Here is a 15,927-nt window from a genome sequence, read left to right as displayed (position 1 = left end):
CCCACTGCACACAGGCCACCTAGGACAAGGGTGTGAGCAGGGGCGTCAGCGTTCAGCTGGGGCATTGGAGGGGGGGGGGAGGCGGAGCAGAGTCAGGTCACCAACCTCTGGGTACAGGGCAGAGTCCTGGATATTTTCTTTTCTTTTCTTTTTTTGAGCCCTGGATATTTTCAGTAGAAACCAACAAACCCGGAATGAGACCTTAAGACAAACCTTTCAGCTCCTTGGAGATGAGAAAGGCTGGTCACCAGAAGTTGGGGAGCAGTTGGGGGCATTGAAAGATAAAGATCAATGATTTGGGCAGTCATTGATGGTTCTCCCAACATGCAATAACAATCCTTTCAACGTGGTCTCCCCTGTCCCCTCTCCAGGCGGGCGGGCGCACCTCAGAGAAGCAGTCGATTTTACTTTCCATATTCCGCAATTTACTTTGCAAATTCCGCAATTTAATTCTGAAAACACCACGGGCTAGAGGCCCAGAGCTGCCCACGTGATTGGATTGCCTGCGACTTGCCTTGGGCCCCAAAAGAGCCCAGCAAGGTCAGGCTCCTCCCTGCTCCTCCTGGGAGAACCCTCTGAGAGCTTCCTTATCAGGCTCAAGTTGGAGCTGCTGACTCTGCTCAGAGGGCAAGATTTCTGCCTTGAAAGCATACGCAGTGGCCTTAGAAATGTGCAGTGTGCACTTCTTTCTCTCCTTCAGGTCATGACCCACATGTCTCCTGTTCACCTTCATTCGCCGAGGTCAGGGTTCTGTGAGACAGGTGACCTTGGCCCCACAGAAACTTCTCGGTGTCTCTCTCTTCACCTGGTCTTACCTACATGACCTTGTTTTGGACACGGTGTATTGGTTTATCCAGAAATGGGTGACCTCTCGCTCCCTAACCTGGCTCAGTGGGAGGGGACATAAAGCAGTTTTGGTCTCCACGTCTGTCCAAGGGAAACGGCAGGAGTGGTCGGGAAGTAGGCAGCACTTGGGTTTGGGGGGGGGGTATGTGCGGGATGAGGTTTGCTGGGTTCCGCCTCCCACCTGTTCCAGGAGTCAGGGGTTTCTCCTTATCTGATTCTTAACTCAGTAGAAGCACTACAGCTATTTGAAGTAGCCTGTGGGGCTGCATATCTGCCAAAGTGTTGGGGCAGAAGAAAAAAATCTTTCCCTAGCTGTGACCTTAGGTGCCCAGGGGCACAAGCCAAAAGGTAGAGAAGACTAGGGATTGGGGGAGGGGTATGGGGGGGTTCCCTGGGGGGGTTCCCCTGGGACCTGAGGTCCAAAGAACAGGAACCAAATGCTTTCAGTTTGTGGGTACACCTTCCAGAGTGGGGCTAGCCAGGCTAGAGGCAGCCAAACCGATAGACCTAGCCGGTGCTACTCCTCTCTCCTCTACCCAGAGCCGGGTCACTGTCCAATCTCCACATCGCTTATCTTCCCTGGGCGTTGGTCTGGCTCCCAGCACAAGGGCCCATCTTACCGGGGAAGACTTCCCTGGGTGCAGGAGGAAATAAAGCTGGAGTCTGCCTCTCCTGTCCAGCTGAGGTGAGGGTGGCATGGGGTCACTTCCTGCCCTCCCGCTGTAGAAGTGCATCACTGCCCTCTGGCGCTGAGCTGGAGAATGCCACCCTTGTCATGGCTAGGAGGGAGCCTCGGCCCCCAAGTCCTAGTGCCAAAGGCAAAAGGGCCACCAGGTCCCAGTCTTCCCTTTTTGCATTACATTATGTATCATTAAAATGAAATAAATACTTTACCCTCCCCCAGGATACAGGGAAGCTACAGGAAGTAGGGTAAGAGTGGGAATACAGCTCCCTCTTGGGAAGGGGCTGTGCCCTGGATCCCCCAACTCCCAGCTGCTTCAAAATACACCAGATCTGGAGGAGGAGGGTGCATCCGTGGGGGCCTCTGGAGCATCCTTTCAGCCCCTAGGGATTCATGAGAAGGAGCAGCAGCTGGGCTGTTTCTTCTGGGATTCCACAAAGTCCCGGATCTGGAAGCGGGGCCCATCAGGGTGCCACAAGGCTCTGTACTTCAGCTCCCTTGAAGAGGAAGAAGCAGTGGGCTGGGCAAGGAGTGAGGAACCACCCCCTGCCCACTCCCACAGCCTGGGGCTACTGGACCTAGAATGCACCATGCATTGGGGCAGGGGCTGGGCTAGGGGCCAGGCCGTACTGGATTCCCAGATGGTGCCACCCTGCCCTGCACGGTTCCCTTCCTTGCTCAGCTCTTACTTGGCAATGGCCAGAAAGGCTAACTCCACATTCATGCCCGTCTTGGCGCTGGTCTCCATGAAGGGAACGCCGTACTCCTGCCAGGAGACAATGTCCTCAGGGCCAGCCTCTGGCTGTCCCCACCCCTCGTCCTGCTCGGGGGCCGTCACTTACCCTGGCTAGTGTCTCTCCATCCTCGGAACGGATCACCCTTTCATTGCTCACGTCCGCCTGTCAAGCCCAGGTGGGTCACTCTGGGGAAGGAGACCTCCACCCCAGCTGGTCCCTCTCCTGCCTGGGCGGGCGCCCCAATCTGGCCTCAAGAGCAGCCCCTGCCTGCCCTCTGCTGGTGGCCTGTGGGACTGGGGGTGGTATCATTGGCTTGGAGCCTGGTTTGTGCCTTGTTCTGGCTGATTTCCCCAAACCCACAGCCAGAGGGGATCTCACTGCCACTTGGGGAGATGGGAAACGTGGTGACCAGCCTCAGAGAGGTGACAGGAGCTGGGACTAACCCTTGCTAGTTTTAGCTCCTCCTTTGTGACCCTACTTACTATGATCTGATGGGGGCTGTGCAGCTGGGCATCCCTGGATCTCCCAGATGGCAGCCTGGGCTCTCCCTGGAGGGAGCCTTTTCCAAAACTTTAAGAGGGCAGATGAGATGGGTCGAAGCAGCCAAATAGGCCTGACCCTTGAACTGGAGTCTGGAAAGAATCCTTTGCTGGAAGGACATGCAGCTAACCCTCTGGGGCAGCTGTGGGGGCTTGCTTAGAGCTAGTGAGAGAGGAGGCGCAGGGATGGGCTCACTCACCTTGTTGCCGAGCAGCATGATCACTACATCCCTCTGGGCGTACTCATGAATCTCAGTGAGCCAGGCCTGTGGGAGAGGGTGAGCCGAGCCAGGTGGCACCTGAGAACCAGCCCTACCCTCCCTCCTTCTCGCTTGTCCTTCTTTTGCCCTGTCTGGTTTTCCTGGGCTACTGCCTGTACCCCTGCATTCTTTTATCTGCCTATCGGGTCTTGATCAGTCTTCCTTACCAAACCCCAAGCACTGTAACTCCTCATTCTCTGGAAGATGGAGATGGCAAGAACAGAAAGGTTCACTGTCTGCTAGAATCACTTTCTTTGCCACCTGGGGCGGGATGTATGGCTAGACTCCCCTGCTTGGGTTCTCCCCTTGGCCTCTGTGGGTGGGTAATTGTCACGAATTGCACTCAGGGATCACAGGGCTAAGCAGGTGGCACAGGCGCCCAGCAGCCTGCCTGGCCTTCATGTCCACGTGCCGACCGAATGCCCAGCAACAGCTTATTACATCTGAGTCATAGCTCAGGTGTTTTCAAATAGGCGGCAGAGGTCCACGCTCCACCCCCTCCCACAAAGCAGGAAGCAGTCCTAGCCTGCGGAGGCCCCGCCTTGGCTGCTTCTGGGTGGCATGTGAAGGGGACCTACCCGGATGTTGTCGAAGGAAGACTTGTTGGTGATGTCATAGAGCAGGAGCAAGGCTGTAGGGAGAGAGAGAGATCACACAGGGAACATGGAGCTGGGGCTGGGAAGGGTGGGTATCACAGGTGAGCTGGGGGCGGGGGGACTTACCCTGGGCATCTCGGTAATAAGCATGTGTGACACTGCGGAATCGCTCCTGCCCGGCTGTATCCCAGATCTGAGAAGGGACAGACAGATGGTCAGAAGGAGGCTGTGGGCCCGAGCCATACTGGGCGGAGGGAACCCACGTTGGAATAGGAGAGATGTGTGGGAAGGTACCCAGGGGCTTCTGAACATCTGATGTCCTAGACAGTGGTGCTCTTGAGTTCACCAGCTCATCCAGGCTGCAGTGTCCTCCCTAGCCCGGTTTGGGGGCATCCGGTCTCCCAGAGCAGATGAGGCCTGGGAAACTGCAGAGGAGCTGGAGCAAGCCTAAGCTTGTCTGAAGGCCGTTGAGCTGCCTTTGCTAGAAGAGAGGGTGGCTGGGGAATTGCTTTTTCTACAGACTTCAAAAGCCATTTCCTCTGGGCCCCACAGGAAATTGCCCCAGGCTGAGGGCAGGGCTGCAGGCCTCCTGCGGTTTGGGTGCAGAACAAGGGCAGCCACCTCCATCTTCCCCCCCCTCCCCTGTGGTTCTGGTCTCACCTGCAGCTTCACCCTCACACCATCCACGGTCACCACCTTGTTCTGAAAGAGACAAGGGAGGAGGGAGGGAGGATTTGGAAGGCAGGGGAGGCTTGGATTCTTGACATCCTACCGAGAAGCAGACATTCTGTCCTGGTGGCTGCCCTGGGTTAAAGGGGGTGCAATGAGCCCCAGAGACATCTCCAGCCGGATCACCCCTTCAGGGCAGCAGGACCCTGTCTCCAGAGACCCCTGATTGCAGAGTTCTTAGAGGGACTTCTGTGCTTTTCTTACAACATGCTGGGGCCAGAGGAGCCTGAGAACCCACCTGGCTCTCCCCAGACCTCAGCACAGGGCTGGTTCCTGGGGGCCCCTTGCCTGTTTCCCCACTTCCATCCATCTTCCCTGGAGCTCAGCCCCACCCTGCAGAACCCAGCCCTTAGAGGTAAGATGCCCCCCAGCATCCTGGGCACGGGCAGAGGCTGGATCTGCAGGGTGGTCTTTCCTCTGGATGCTCACTAGTTCTCCTAAGTGAAGCTTCAGTTCCCTTCCTGTTGGGAGAGAGGCACCCAGCCTCTGCATAGCCTCTGTCCCCCCACCCCCCCACCTGGGTGAGACCTTATTCTCCTGGACCTGTTGGGTAGAGAGTGGCAGAGTGCTACATCCCTGACGCAGATTGGTAAAGATGGGTTCCTCAAGATGACAGGGAGCCTGGTGAACCTGGCTCTTCAACCTAGCGCAGTGCTGTGCTTCCAGGAACTCCAGAAAGACCTGCGGGCCTCTGAGGCCTTGCCAAACGGGTCCAGCTCAGAGGGCAAAGAGCAAGGGTGCCCTAGGCCAGGAAACTCAGCTCACACCGTGGGATGTGTCTGCCCTGCTGTGGGGCAGACTTTTAAGACTCAATGTCTCATTGCTCATCTTGTAGGTGGGCAGAGAGCCCCCCACCATGCCCAGACTCCTTGAACCTGGCCACCTCTGTGGTCCCAAGGGGAGCACCCCTGATGCCCTCTGGGCAGTGAGCCACAGCAACTCTGAGGAGCCAGGGCGGGCAAGGAGAGGACAGTACACACTGTGCCCAAGCTCTGGCCCCCTGGCTTGCAGCTGGGAGCAGGAGCCTGCGGCCACCTCACCCTGAAGTCTATGCCGACGGTGGCTATGAAGTTTCCGGACAGGAAGGCCCCATCTTTGAATTGGATCAGGAAACAGGTTTTGCCAACACCTGAGTCTCCCAGAAGCATCACCTAGGAGATGGGGGCAGAGGCAGTTAATGGGGAGTTGGGGCAAATTTCTGGGTTTCCAGGGAGAGAGACCCTGAAAAGAGGGGCAGAGGAGCAGAGGGCCAGGGAAGGATGCTGTCAGTACCGAGGGCTACCTGCTTCTGGAAAGTTCACCGTTCCCTTCACCTGCCTCTCCTCTCCACTCCATGGCTCAGCTTATTTCTCAGGCCCTCCCTCTGGCCCTCCCTCTGACTCTTCTGTCCTCACCCAATATCCTGGAAGCCTGTGTTCAGACCTCAGCACTCACGGGTCAGCAAATGGACTCAGTGGCCTCAAAGAACCACCCCTTCCAGAAGGGAAGTGTTAATACCATGGACAGGGATCACCACCCAAGGGAGGCTACAGGATCTGATAGGGGCGGGCACTGTTGTGTGCAAAGGCATATTCTAAAATTACCTCTGCTCTTGTTTTCCATTCTTTTATTGGTCACAACATTTATCTGGAAGTTTCTAATGACATTTTATGTTTATAAAAGGGTTGCATGAGGGGCACCTGGGTGGCTCAGTGGTTGAGTATCTGCTTTCAGCTCAGGTCATGATCTGGGGTCCTGGGATCAAGTCCCACATCAGGCTCCCCACGGGGAGCCTGCTTCTCCCTCTGCCTATGTCTCTGCCTCTCTCACTGTGTCTCTCATGAATAAATAAATAGCATTTTTAAAAAAAGGGTTGAATGAACTAGGGAGGGTTGAAATTTATACTGAAATTAGGAGACCACAAGTCTGATGTTCCTTCTGTAGAAAACTCCCAAGTGGGATGGATGGCTGCAAATTAGCATCCTTGGGCCACTGTAGAGGAATCTGGCCCAAGGAGCTCTTGCCAGGCTCTTCCCAGACTGGCCTGGAGTCAGTCTCCTGCAGCTAAGCCAGGGGCCCCCCTCCACAGATGCTGCTTGACCCAGGGGAGATGGAGGGCTGGAGGCTGGGGAGCCCTCTGGAGCCAGCACTGCTCCCTGGCTCCTGGGTCCTAGCCCTGGAGGGGAAGAGGGGAGAGAAGGCGGGGAAGGGGGGGAGGGAGGGTGAGCTCCTGCATACTTTACAGATCACAGCTGCCTGGAACAAGATGCTCACCACCCATCCAGCCAGGCAATTCCACCAAACACAAACACCCGCCCAGCCTTGCCACCTCCTAGGCAAACAGCCCAGCTGGCTTGTCAGGCCAGGAGGTCAGGCGGTCTCCACCAGCCTGGGGGCTGGCCCTTAGCAGCTCCCCCTCCCCTGAAAGCATAGGGGCCCATTTCCTGCCACCAGCCCACACAGGACGCCTATCTCAACGGCTCTGGGTGGGTGACTTGCAGAGTAGCTTCCCCTGAAACAATGAGGGTGGAGGCCCCAGATCCTAGTGAGAGTGAACCTGGGGTGGGGGTGGGGGAGGACACCAAGGCACAGGAAGAGGCAGGTCCTCCAAGGCGACGCAGCACAAGACAGGGCAGCCCCTCACTCATCCCCAGCGTTACAGAGGAAGAGTGGAAGCTCCCTCAAGGCCTCTTTCAGAGTTCCTGGTCCCAGCCTCCTCCGTGGGCCCAGAGGGGGGGCAGACAGACCAGCGTCCATCACTTTCCCTCACCTGCTTCTGTACAGGGCGGCCCTGCAGAGGAAATGGGCCCCAGAGAACTGACTTAAGCTCACCCACGGGGGACTTGTGACTAAGTCACAAGAATTTTAGGTTCAAAAAATTCTCAGGTGGGCCTGCACTTTGGTTAGCAACATCCTCCTGGAAGAAGGTGGGAGGCGATGGCTGCGAGGGCGGAAAGGAGAGGGGGTAGGGCTTGGGGGCAGCTGCGGACCTACAGAGCTCCAGGCCCCACCGAGAACTTAGGGCGGGGGGCATGAGCCCCGCAACTGCGCTGCCGCCAGGGGGTGTCCTCTCCTTAAGGAGAGGAGGTCGCCGGGTGTCCTTACAGCCTAGCTTTTGGAGGTGCCTGTGCCCAATGGGGTTGGATGCTCAACCCACATGGAGAAACGCGGGCTTCCCGGGAGATCGTAGCAGCAGGGTGGGTTGGGGTCCGCCGTGTGGGGAGTCACTCGTCCTTCCGACCTTCCTCTCCCCACCCTTGCTGAGCCAGCCCAGCTCTCGGACGTGGGCATGGAGCCAGGCGCAGTCTCCACCCTTCCTCCCTGCTCTGGGAGCCCCGGCTCCTTGCAGACGCAGCCAGAAAGGGGCTCCGGACGGGGTCTCGGGGCAAAGGGTGCGCGGAGGGGAGGCCCTCAGAGCCGGCTGGGGAGTGCCCACCCACCTTGCCCGTGACATCGTAGCTCGGACTGCAGGGCGGGGAGTGCTCGGGGGCCTCTCCATCCCGGGTGGCAGCGGCGCCAGACATGCCCGTCATGTCCCCTGGACCAGAGGTGAACTAGGGCTGGTGGCGGGCGAGGGACAGCGCAGGGACCGCCCCGCTCTAGGCTCCACCCAATCCTCCCACCCTCCACTGCCCCGGCCCGGACCCCGACAGGCTCCTCCCTCCGTCCCGCCGCCCCGACGGCACCTGCCGGGACAGGCTGCCTCGCGGGGGCGCGCGCAGCTGCAGAGACCCGGGCTGGGTCCCCCGGAGGAGCAGGTCCTGGAAATGCGGTCGGGCGCCGGGTTCAGGCTGCCGCTGCGCAGCGCGGTCCGCAGGCGGCGCCCCAGCCCCGGTCCGCGGCGCCCGACAGGTGTCCCCGCCTCCCCCCCACGCGTGGCTGTGGGCTGGGGACGCCCCTGGGCAGTCCGGCGCTGTTTTTTTTTTTTTAATTTTTATTTATTTATGATAGTCACACAGAGAGAGAGAGAGAGAGAGAGAGGCAGAGACACAGGGAGAAGCAGGCTCCATGCAGGGAGCCCGACGTGGGATTCGATCCTGGGTCTCCAGGATCGCGCCCTGGGCCAAAGGCAGGCGCCAAACCGCTGCGCCACCCAGGGATCCCCCAGCGCTGTTTTTGAGACCAGGTTTGCAGCGTGAGGAAGGCGCTCAGGCACTTTTGCTTATGCTAATCACCCCAGCACGACCTCATCTGAATATCATTTTATTTACCCACCGGAATTCGCCTCATCCATAGACACTGCGGGTTTTCACGGCCCCTGGCGGGTGCTAGGACTTTGACCCTTTCTAGTGGAGATCAGCTCTCATTTCTCCCCGACCTGTTGGGCCGCGCCCAGAATGACCCATCCTGGGAAAGCCTTGTCCCCCCAGCTCCCCACTCCCCAATCTAGGCGCTCCTGAAGGCAAGGCTGACCCTATTCACACGTGGCCCTGGGCTCCTGGCACTGAGCAGGCCTTAAATGTTTGCTATTAAATGAATTCATGAAGTGGCGCATCATTTTGAGCAGACTCTCCAGGACATCCCAGGTGACATCCCAGGTGACAGAGTGGGCGTGTGTCCTGGGTTGTCCCTATTAGGCTTCAGGGGCTCTGTTGCGAGGGCCAACCATTCACTTACTGCCTGTCCCAGCATTCTATACAAGCACACACAGCAGACAGTGGCATCACAAAGGAATGGATAAAGGGCATGTAGGCCAAGAGGGGCATCTGCACCTCTTTACTTAGGTGTTGGGGGGTAACGGGCAAGGGACAGGTGTGGCTTATAGGAGGTATAGGCCTGTTGGGGACTGTGTGTACACCTGCCTCTAGCCCTGTGATTTTGGCATCAGCTGGAGCTATTTTCTGGCACTGGGCCTGCCGTAGCCTTGTCTGTACGTAGGGTGGGCCTCAGAGAGCCATCTATGGGAGCGGAGAAGCTGTACAGTACTCTGCAGATGTGCACTGTTGCCTGCTATTTAGAGGCCAGGGTCTCTTGCTGCAAATAATGCCCCAGCCCATTCAGTGTCCCAGGCACTGAGCTCCTGAGTGCTTACATTGGAACCCTACAGGGGCAACAGTTTTTAGAACGAGAGGCTGAGGAGCAATGAGAGAGAGGAGGTGACATGGCCCTTGACCCCTTTCCACTGCAAAGCACACTGTTATGGGTTACATTATGTCCCTCAAAACATCTGTTGAAATCCTAGCTCCTAGTTCCTCAGAATGTGACTTTATTTGGAAGTGGCGTTGCTCATGGGACTAGTTAAGGTGAAGTCATACAAGAGTAGGGTAAGCCCTTAATCCAATATGACTGGTGTCCTCAGAGGAGGAGGAGCAGACACACAGGGAGAAGATGGCCCTGTGAAGACAGAGTCAGAGATTGGGGTGGTGCATCAACAAACCAAGGATTACTGGGAGCCACCAAAAGCTGGGAGAGGCAAGGAAGGAGCCCCTCCTAGAGCCTGCAGAGGGAAGTGTGGGCTTCTAACTTTCAGCTGGAGTTTGTGTTGTCGGCTCAATCAAGACCCTCCTTTGTCCTGTGGTAGGTTTGGGAGAACCAGGCCTGTCCTGTGTCAGCCTGCTTCAGGCTCTCAGTTTGACTACATAACTTTCTTCCTTCTTATTTTTTTTCTTTTCTTTTTTTTTAAAATTTATTTATGATAGTCACACACACACACACACACACACACACACACAGAGAGAGAGAGAGAGAGAGAGAGAGACAAGCAGAGACACAGGCAGAGGGAGAAGCAGGCTCCATGCACTGGGAGCCCGACGTGGGATTCGATCCCGGGTCTCCAGGATCGCGCCCTGGGCCAAAGGCAGGCACCAAACCGCTGCGCCACCCAGGGATCCCTTTCTTCCTTCTTAGAGGCAAGATGCCTCACTTTTCTTACCGGGCTAGTGGCAAAATTTGGAGGTCCCACCCCTATGCATCTGGGGAGTATGAATCAGAGCTTTCCCACTCACATCCACCCCACTGTCTTCCCTCTGAGTTTGACTGGTGGAAGGATGGGCATGGAATGGCTGGAGGGAGAAGGCTGGTAGCTGTAAGGGCCCCCTATGACCTCATATGCTGAGGGGCAGACTGGGTATGGGCTCATGGTGGGGGATGCCTGGCATGGCAGCCTCGTTCAAGGCCTCAGGAATTGTCTGGGCAGCTGTGCTCTCCTGGGACTCAGTCCTGCCTTTCCCAGCATTCTGTTGGCCCCTCATGGGAGAACCCTGGGCACCAGTGTCTCAGCTTGGATTCTAGGCCCTGGGATACACGCTTTCATTTCTGCTTTATCTGAATCTCTGTCCATCACGAGCCATTGCCTTCCTTCCTGTGACCCAACAGGCAAGCCCAGTTTCTGGGGTTCCCCTGTCTCTTCCCACCAGTATGGTGCTGCTGCGTCCCAGCCCTGGGTCTGGTCCCACAGACCTTGTGCTCTGAGGAGATCCAGAGTGCTTTAACCCTTGACCTGCAGCTCCCTCGGAACCACACAACGGTGTTAAATTTGAACTGTGCTTAGCATTTCAAGCTATTATTTTGCCTTTCCACATTCTTCTTGCCTTGGAAGGTGGACCTGAGCAATACGTATCAAAATATTCTTTCTAGTTTCAGTTGTGTTCAGCCAATGGGGAGTCCTGGGAGGAGATATGGGAGCAGGAGGAGAGTAAGGAAGGAGGGAGCTGACTTGCTGGGTCAGCTAGCTCCCAGGAGGATTACTATGAGTTGTTGTGTTTCTCCTCTGAGGGTCACAGCCTCTGCCAGCCAGCCCTCCCCATGCAGCCTTTTGTCCCTGGGCTCTGGCAGTGGTTCCTTCCTCTCATTTATTTTTTTTTAATTTTTTTTTTTAGGGCTAAGGCTGGAATGGAGGGTCTGTGCTATGCATGGGCACTGCCTCATATCCCCTGGTTCTCTAACACCCTGCCTCCACCTTGGTAAGTAGTCTTCTTATTAAACTTTCTTGAATGATCCAGTGTGGACATCCACCTGTTTCACCTGTTTCCTGCTGGGACCCTGACAGAGACACACCAGGGCTCCAGAATCTGGAGGTACTTACTGTGAATCCAATGCCCACGGTGGCCGAGAAGGAGCCTGGGATGAACTTGCCCTGGTCGAACTGAACCAGCAGAGATGTCTTCCCTACGCCACTGTCACCCACCAGGATGGTCTGCAATGGAGCAAGAAAGGGTCTGTGGTTTGAACTGGGCTTCTAAGATGTGGTTGTGGCTGTGGGAGTGGGCTCCTTCTAAACACACACGTGTGCACACACACAGAAGTGCACACATGCGTGCACACTAAACTCACAAAAGAGGCATGAAAGCATAGAAGGTACCTTGTTTTGCCTTATGTTTTTTGTTTTGTTTTTAAGATTTTATTTATTAATTCACAAGAGACACACAGAGAGGCAGAGACACAAGCAGAGGGAGATGCAGGTTCCCTGCAGGGGCCTGATGTGGGACTTGATCCCTGGATCCTGGAATCACGACCCAAGCTGAAGGCAGACGCTAAACCACTGAGCCACCCAGGCATCCGTTTCACCCCATGTTAATGGACATCTGAGGTGACCATGAGAACTTGCCTCTTAGACTTCCAATCACAGGGTCATAACTGACTGAGGCCCCTCTGTGTGCTCTGAGTCCTCCAATAGGTATGTTTGCACTCAGGCCATCCTTCTCATGGGCAGTTTCCAGCCAAAGGCAGAGTGTGGCAGGGACACTGAGGAAGGCCTGTTTCAGGCTCAAGGACTCCCTCATAATTTTACAGATCCTTCCAGAGATTGTACAGCTGTCTCCTTCACTTGGGGACAGACCTGCATCATGGTCTGTGGGCTTTCCCTGACTCTCCCCACTTCTACTTGATTTTTTTTTCTTTTTTAATATTTTATTTATTTATTTGAGAGAGAGAAAGAGAGACAGAGATAGCAATAGAGAGCACGAATGGGGAGGAGAGGGAGAAGCAGGCTCCTGCTGAGCAGGGAGCCCAATGCCAAGCTTTATCCTAGGACCCTGGGATCATGACCTGAGCCGAAGGCAGATGCCTAACTGACTGAGCCACCCAGGTGTCCCTACACTACTTTTTTCATGGATATTTCCCTTAATAAATTCCCTGCACTTTTAATTCCCTTTGGCACCAGCTTCTAGGGAGAATAACACAATGGGTCTCCCTTATAGGAAAGTCTAAAAAAATCATTGTCTATAGAATAAAAACAATAAAAATGTCTGGATATTTGCCTTGGGAAGCGTTTGCACTTGGTCCTGGAGCATTGGAGGGGATAACATTTCAATAAGCAGAGCTTGGGAAAGAAGGGAATGGTTACTTCTGTACCTGGACGAAGTAGTGGGGAGGGTTAGCCTAGAAGGTCAGGTGCTATATTTCTAAGAAAATCATAAGCACCTGGAGGCTGGTACTCAGCAGCCTCTCAATGAATGAATGAATGAATGAATGAGTGGATGGATAAATAAATGAATTGTAAATGCCTTAGTTTCAAAAGAGACAATAGCTACTTTCCAAAGACAAGCATTCAAGGTCATTAGAAAGGCTCAAGAGGTGCCAACTTTAGCTGGACTTGCAAAACCATAAAGATGTAAAAAACCAAAAATATAAAAACATAATGATTGATAGGGTCTCTTGGGATTGGACCCATGGCCCCAGTGGTGGCTCTGACAGTGGCATTGAATTGGCAGCAGGGTAAACACGAGATTGTGATGTTGACTTTGGATGTCTCCTGACTGTGGCCCCCCACTCCCACTTCCCAAACCAAATTTTATTCAGGTTTTATTTCCTCCTGGGTTAAAGGGCTCCATTTGTTTGTCGTGTGCCAGTGGCTTTAATAATTTACATCTCAAATCCAACTTCCTCAGGCTTCCCAGAGAAAGTATTCCAGGAGGTGAAGGGTCAGAGTCTCCATGTACACCTTCTTCATTCACTAAAAGATATAACACATTGACATTCTTTTCCCTTTTATTCTTTTCCTTTTCAGAGTGAAGGATTCACATTCTTCTTTCATTGTATTAAAACAGTTCCATCTTCTTGGGACCTTTTCTGGTTTAGTGGGGACACAGTCCAGGATGACAGAGTTCAGCATTTCAGATCCTGCTGAATCCTGCCTGGGGGCAGGAGCAGGATGTGGCTGCCACGTTTTGGTGCAGAGCTTCTGAAAACCCTATATTCAGATGTGTCTTCCTGGTTGGTAGGAAGATATATTTGTCAAGGTAGGAAGATAGGACACATTTGATTTGATAGTTTTCTTTTTTAAAAGATTTGTTTTTTTACTAGAGAGAGAGAGCTTGTGCATGAGAGAGAGACAATGAAAGCAAGCACACAGAGGGAGAGGGAGAAGCAGACTCTCTGCTGAGCAGAAAACCCAGTGTGGGGCTTGATCCCAGGACCCTGAGATCATGACCTGAGCCGAAGGCAGACACTTAACTGCCTGAGCCATTCAGGCACCCCGATTTGAGGCTTTTAAAGCTTGATTTAGAACATTAGAATATTGAGACATATGGTATATGGGTCTCCATTTGTATTCTAGCCCTAGTCCCCCAAATGTTAAGGATGAGCTTGCCTCAGTCCATTAGCTTAGATATACAATAGAGTTATTCTCTCCGCAATAGCTGCCAGGATTTTCCTGAAGTTTTTCCAGGTTGGCTCCAAATTTCACTGCTTGGAGAAGCTGAATGTCAACCTCAAATCCAGATTATCCACTGTACCTTCCCTCCTCTGGAGCATTCGTGAAAATGTTAATTAATCATGGTTCTAATAGGAAATTTTGTGCCAACTTTGCCACCATTCAGACAAGTATTTTTGTTTTGTCTTTTTAAAAATCATTTTAAATTATTTTTTAAATTTCAATTTAGTTAACATAGTTACCGGGGTAGAATTTAGTGATTCATCAGTTGCTTATAATACCCAGCGTCCTTCAAGTGTCCTTCTTGATGCCCATCACCCAATTACCCCATCTATCCACCCCTCTTCCCTCCAACAACCCTGTTTGTTTTGAGGAAGCGCCATACTGTTCTCCAGTGTGGCTGCACCGGTTTGCCTTCCCACCAACAGTGTAAGAAGGTTGCCCTTTCTCCACATCCTCACCAACATCTGTTGTTTCCTGAGTTGTTAATTTTAGCTATTCTGATTGATGTGCGGTGGTATTTCATTGTAGTTTTTGATTTGTATTTCCCTGATAATGAGTGATGTTGAGCATGTTTTCATGTATCAGCCACCTGGATGTCTTCTTTGGAAAAAATGTATATTAATGTCTTCTGCCTGTCTCCTAACTGGATTATTTGGTTTTTGGGTGTTGAGTTTAATAAGTTCTTTATATTCTCTGGCTTTTCTATTGGTCCTTGCTAAAAGCCAGGGCCTGATATTAAATTGTTCTTCAGCAAACACCTGTCAATGGGAGCTGGGCTAAGATTGCCTCGGCACCCTACTTTGTGACTGTGATTTTGTGATTCAGGGGGAACATTTAGAAAGCTTAGGTGAATGGGGTAATTACCATGGCTCCTAAAGTGGCCCTGAGCAACCTTCTTAATAAGACAGAAATTCAGATACCATAAAGAAAAAGATGGATAGATCTGAATGCACAGAAATAAAAATGTTCTGGTTGGCAGGAGATACTGAAATCAAATGAGAAATGGTAGAGAGGAAATATTTTCAAGACAGACAAAAGGTTAGTATATGTAGTAATATAAAGATCTCTCAAAAGAAAATCTCAATAGGAAAGTGAACAAAGAATAAGAACAGGTATATTTTGTGAGTGTGTAAATGTGGTTAGTTCTGTGTGTCAACTTGGCCGGGTGATAGTATCCAGTTACTTTTTTAAAAGGATTTTTTATTTTTATTTAAGATTTTATTTATTTATGAGAGACAGAGAGAATGAGAGAGAGAGAGAGAGGCAGAGACACAGGCTCCATACAGGGAGCCTGACGTGGGACTCGATCCCAGGTCTCTAGGATCACACCCTGGGCTGCAGGCGGTGCTAAACTGCTGCACCACTGGGGCTGCCCAGCATCCAGTTACTTAATTAAACATTAGTCTATAATGTTGCTGTGAGGGTATAATATGGATGCATAGGTTTTAAAAATTTTATTTTTATTTTTTTGGGGATGCATAGATTTTATATTACAGATATCATTAATAGATTTGCAATCAGTTGACTTGTAAGTCTTCAGAAATCTCTGTGAGCCTCATCCAATTAATTGAAAGACCTTAGAGCAAAACTGAGGCTTACCTGAGGAAGAAGAAATTCTGTTCAAAATTGCAGCATCAACTTCTGCCTGAGAATTTCCAGCCTGCCACTCTGTTCTACAGAATTTAGATTTGTCAGCCCCCCATAGTCATGTAAGGCAATTCCTTGAACTAAATCTTTCTCAATATATTTTGTACTGGCTCTGTTTGTCTGATACAATATTACATATAACACTTTGATAAAAGTATGATAATGGTCAATATTGGTTGAGATTTGGGGAAACAGGCACTCACATATACACCATTGGTGGGAGCATCCTTTGGGGGCATTTTGAAGAACAATTGACAGCATCTATCAAAGTTACAAATGCAAATTCCTCTGACTCAGCAGTTCTATGGTTTTACTTA

At 52.6% G+C, this 15,927-nt stretch overlaps 1 protein-coding gene across 3 annotated transcripts in view; it reads right to left on the bottom strand.

The window, feature by feature from the left end:
- Positions 1-407: 407 nt before the first annotated feature.
- RAB37 (RAB37, member RAS oncogene family) overlaps positions 408-15,927 on the bottom strand; it is a 58,902-nt gene continuing 43,382 nt past the window's right edge. Inside the window, exons 1-9 of one of the 3 annotated variants that reach the window (XM_041727027.1) lie at positions 7,809-8,128; positions 5,430-5,540; positions 4,321-4,362; positions 3,787-3,853; positions 3,643-3,695; positions 3,005-3,070; positions 2,371-2,427; positions 2,218-2,294; positions 408-2,025 (exon numbers count right to left, since the gene is read on the bottom strand). In XM_041727027.1, the coding sequence (XP_041582961.1) occupies positions 1,920-2,025; positions 2,218-2,294; positions 2,371-2,427; positions 3,005-3,070; positions 3,643-3,695; positions 3,787-3,853; positions 4,321-4,362; positions 5,430-5,540; positions 7,809-7,901 (672 nt within the window). In that variant the 5' untranslated portion in view covers positions 7,902-8,128 and the 3' untranslated portion in view covers positions 408-1,919. Of the gene's footprint in view, positions 2,026-2,217; positions 2,295-2,370; positions 2,428-3,004; positions 3,071-3,642; positions 3,696-3,786; positions 3,854-4,320; positions 4,363-5,429; positions 5,541-7,808; positions 8,129-11,392; positions 11,504-15,927 lie in introns of those variants that run through there. The other 2 variants (XM_041727028.1, XM_041727029.1) reach the window with 2 other exon arrangements.

This window comes from Vulpes lagopus, chromosome 12 (genome assembly GCF_018345385.1).
Source record: "Vulpes lagopus strain Blue_001 chromosome 12, ASM1834538v1, whole genome shotgun sequence".
NCBI classification, from domain to species: domain Eukaryota; kingdom Metazoa; phylum Chordata; class Mammalia; order Carnivora; family Canidae; genus Vulpes; species Vulpes lagopus.
The sequence above is the reverse complement of the archived record's forward strand: the minus strand, read 5'-3'. Positions and strand labels throughout refer to the sequence as shown.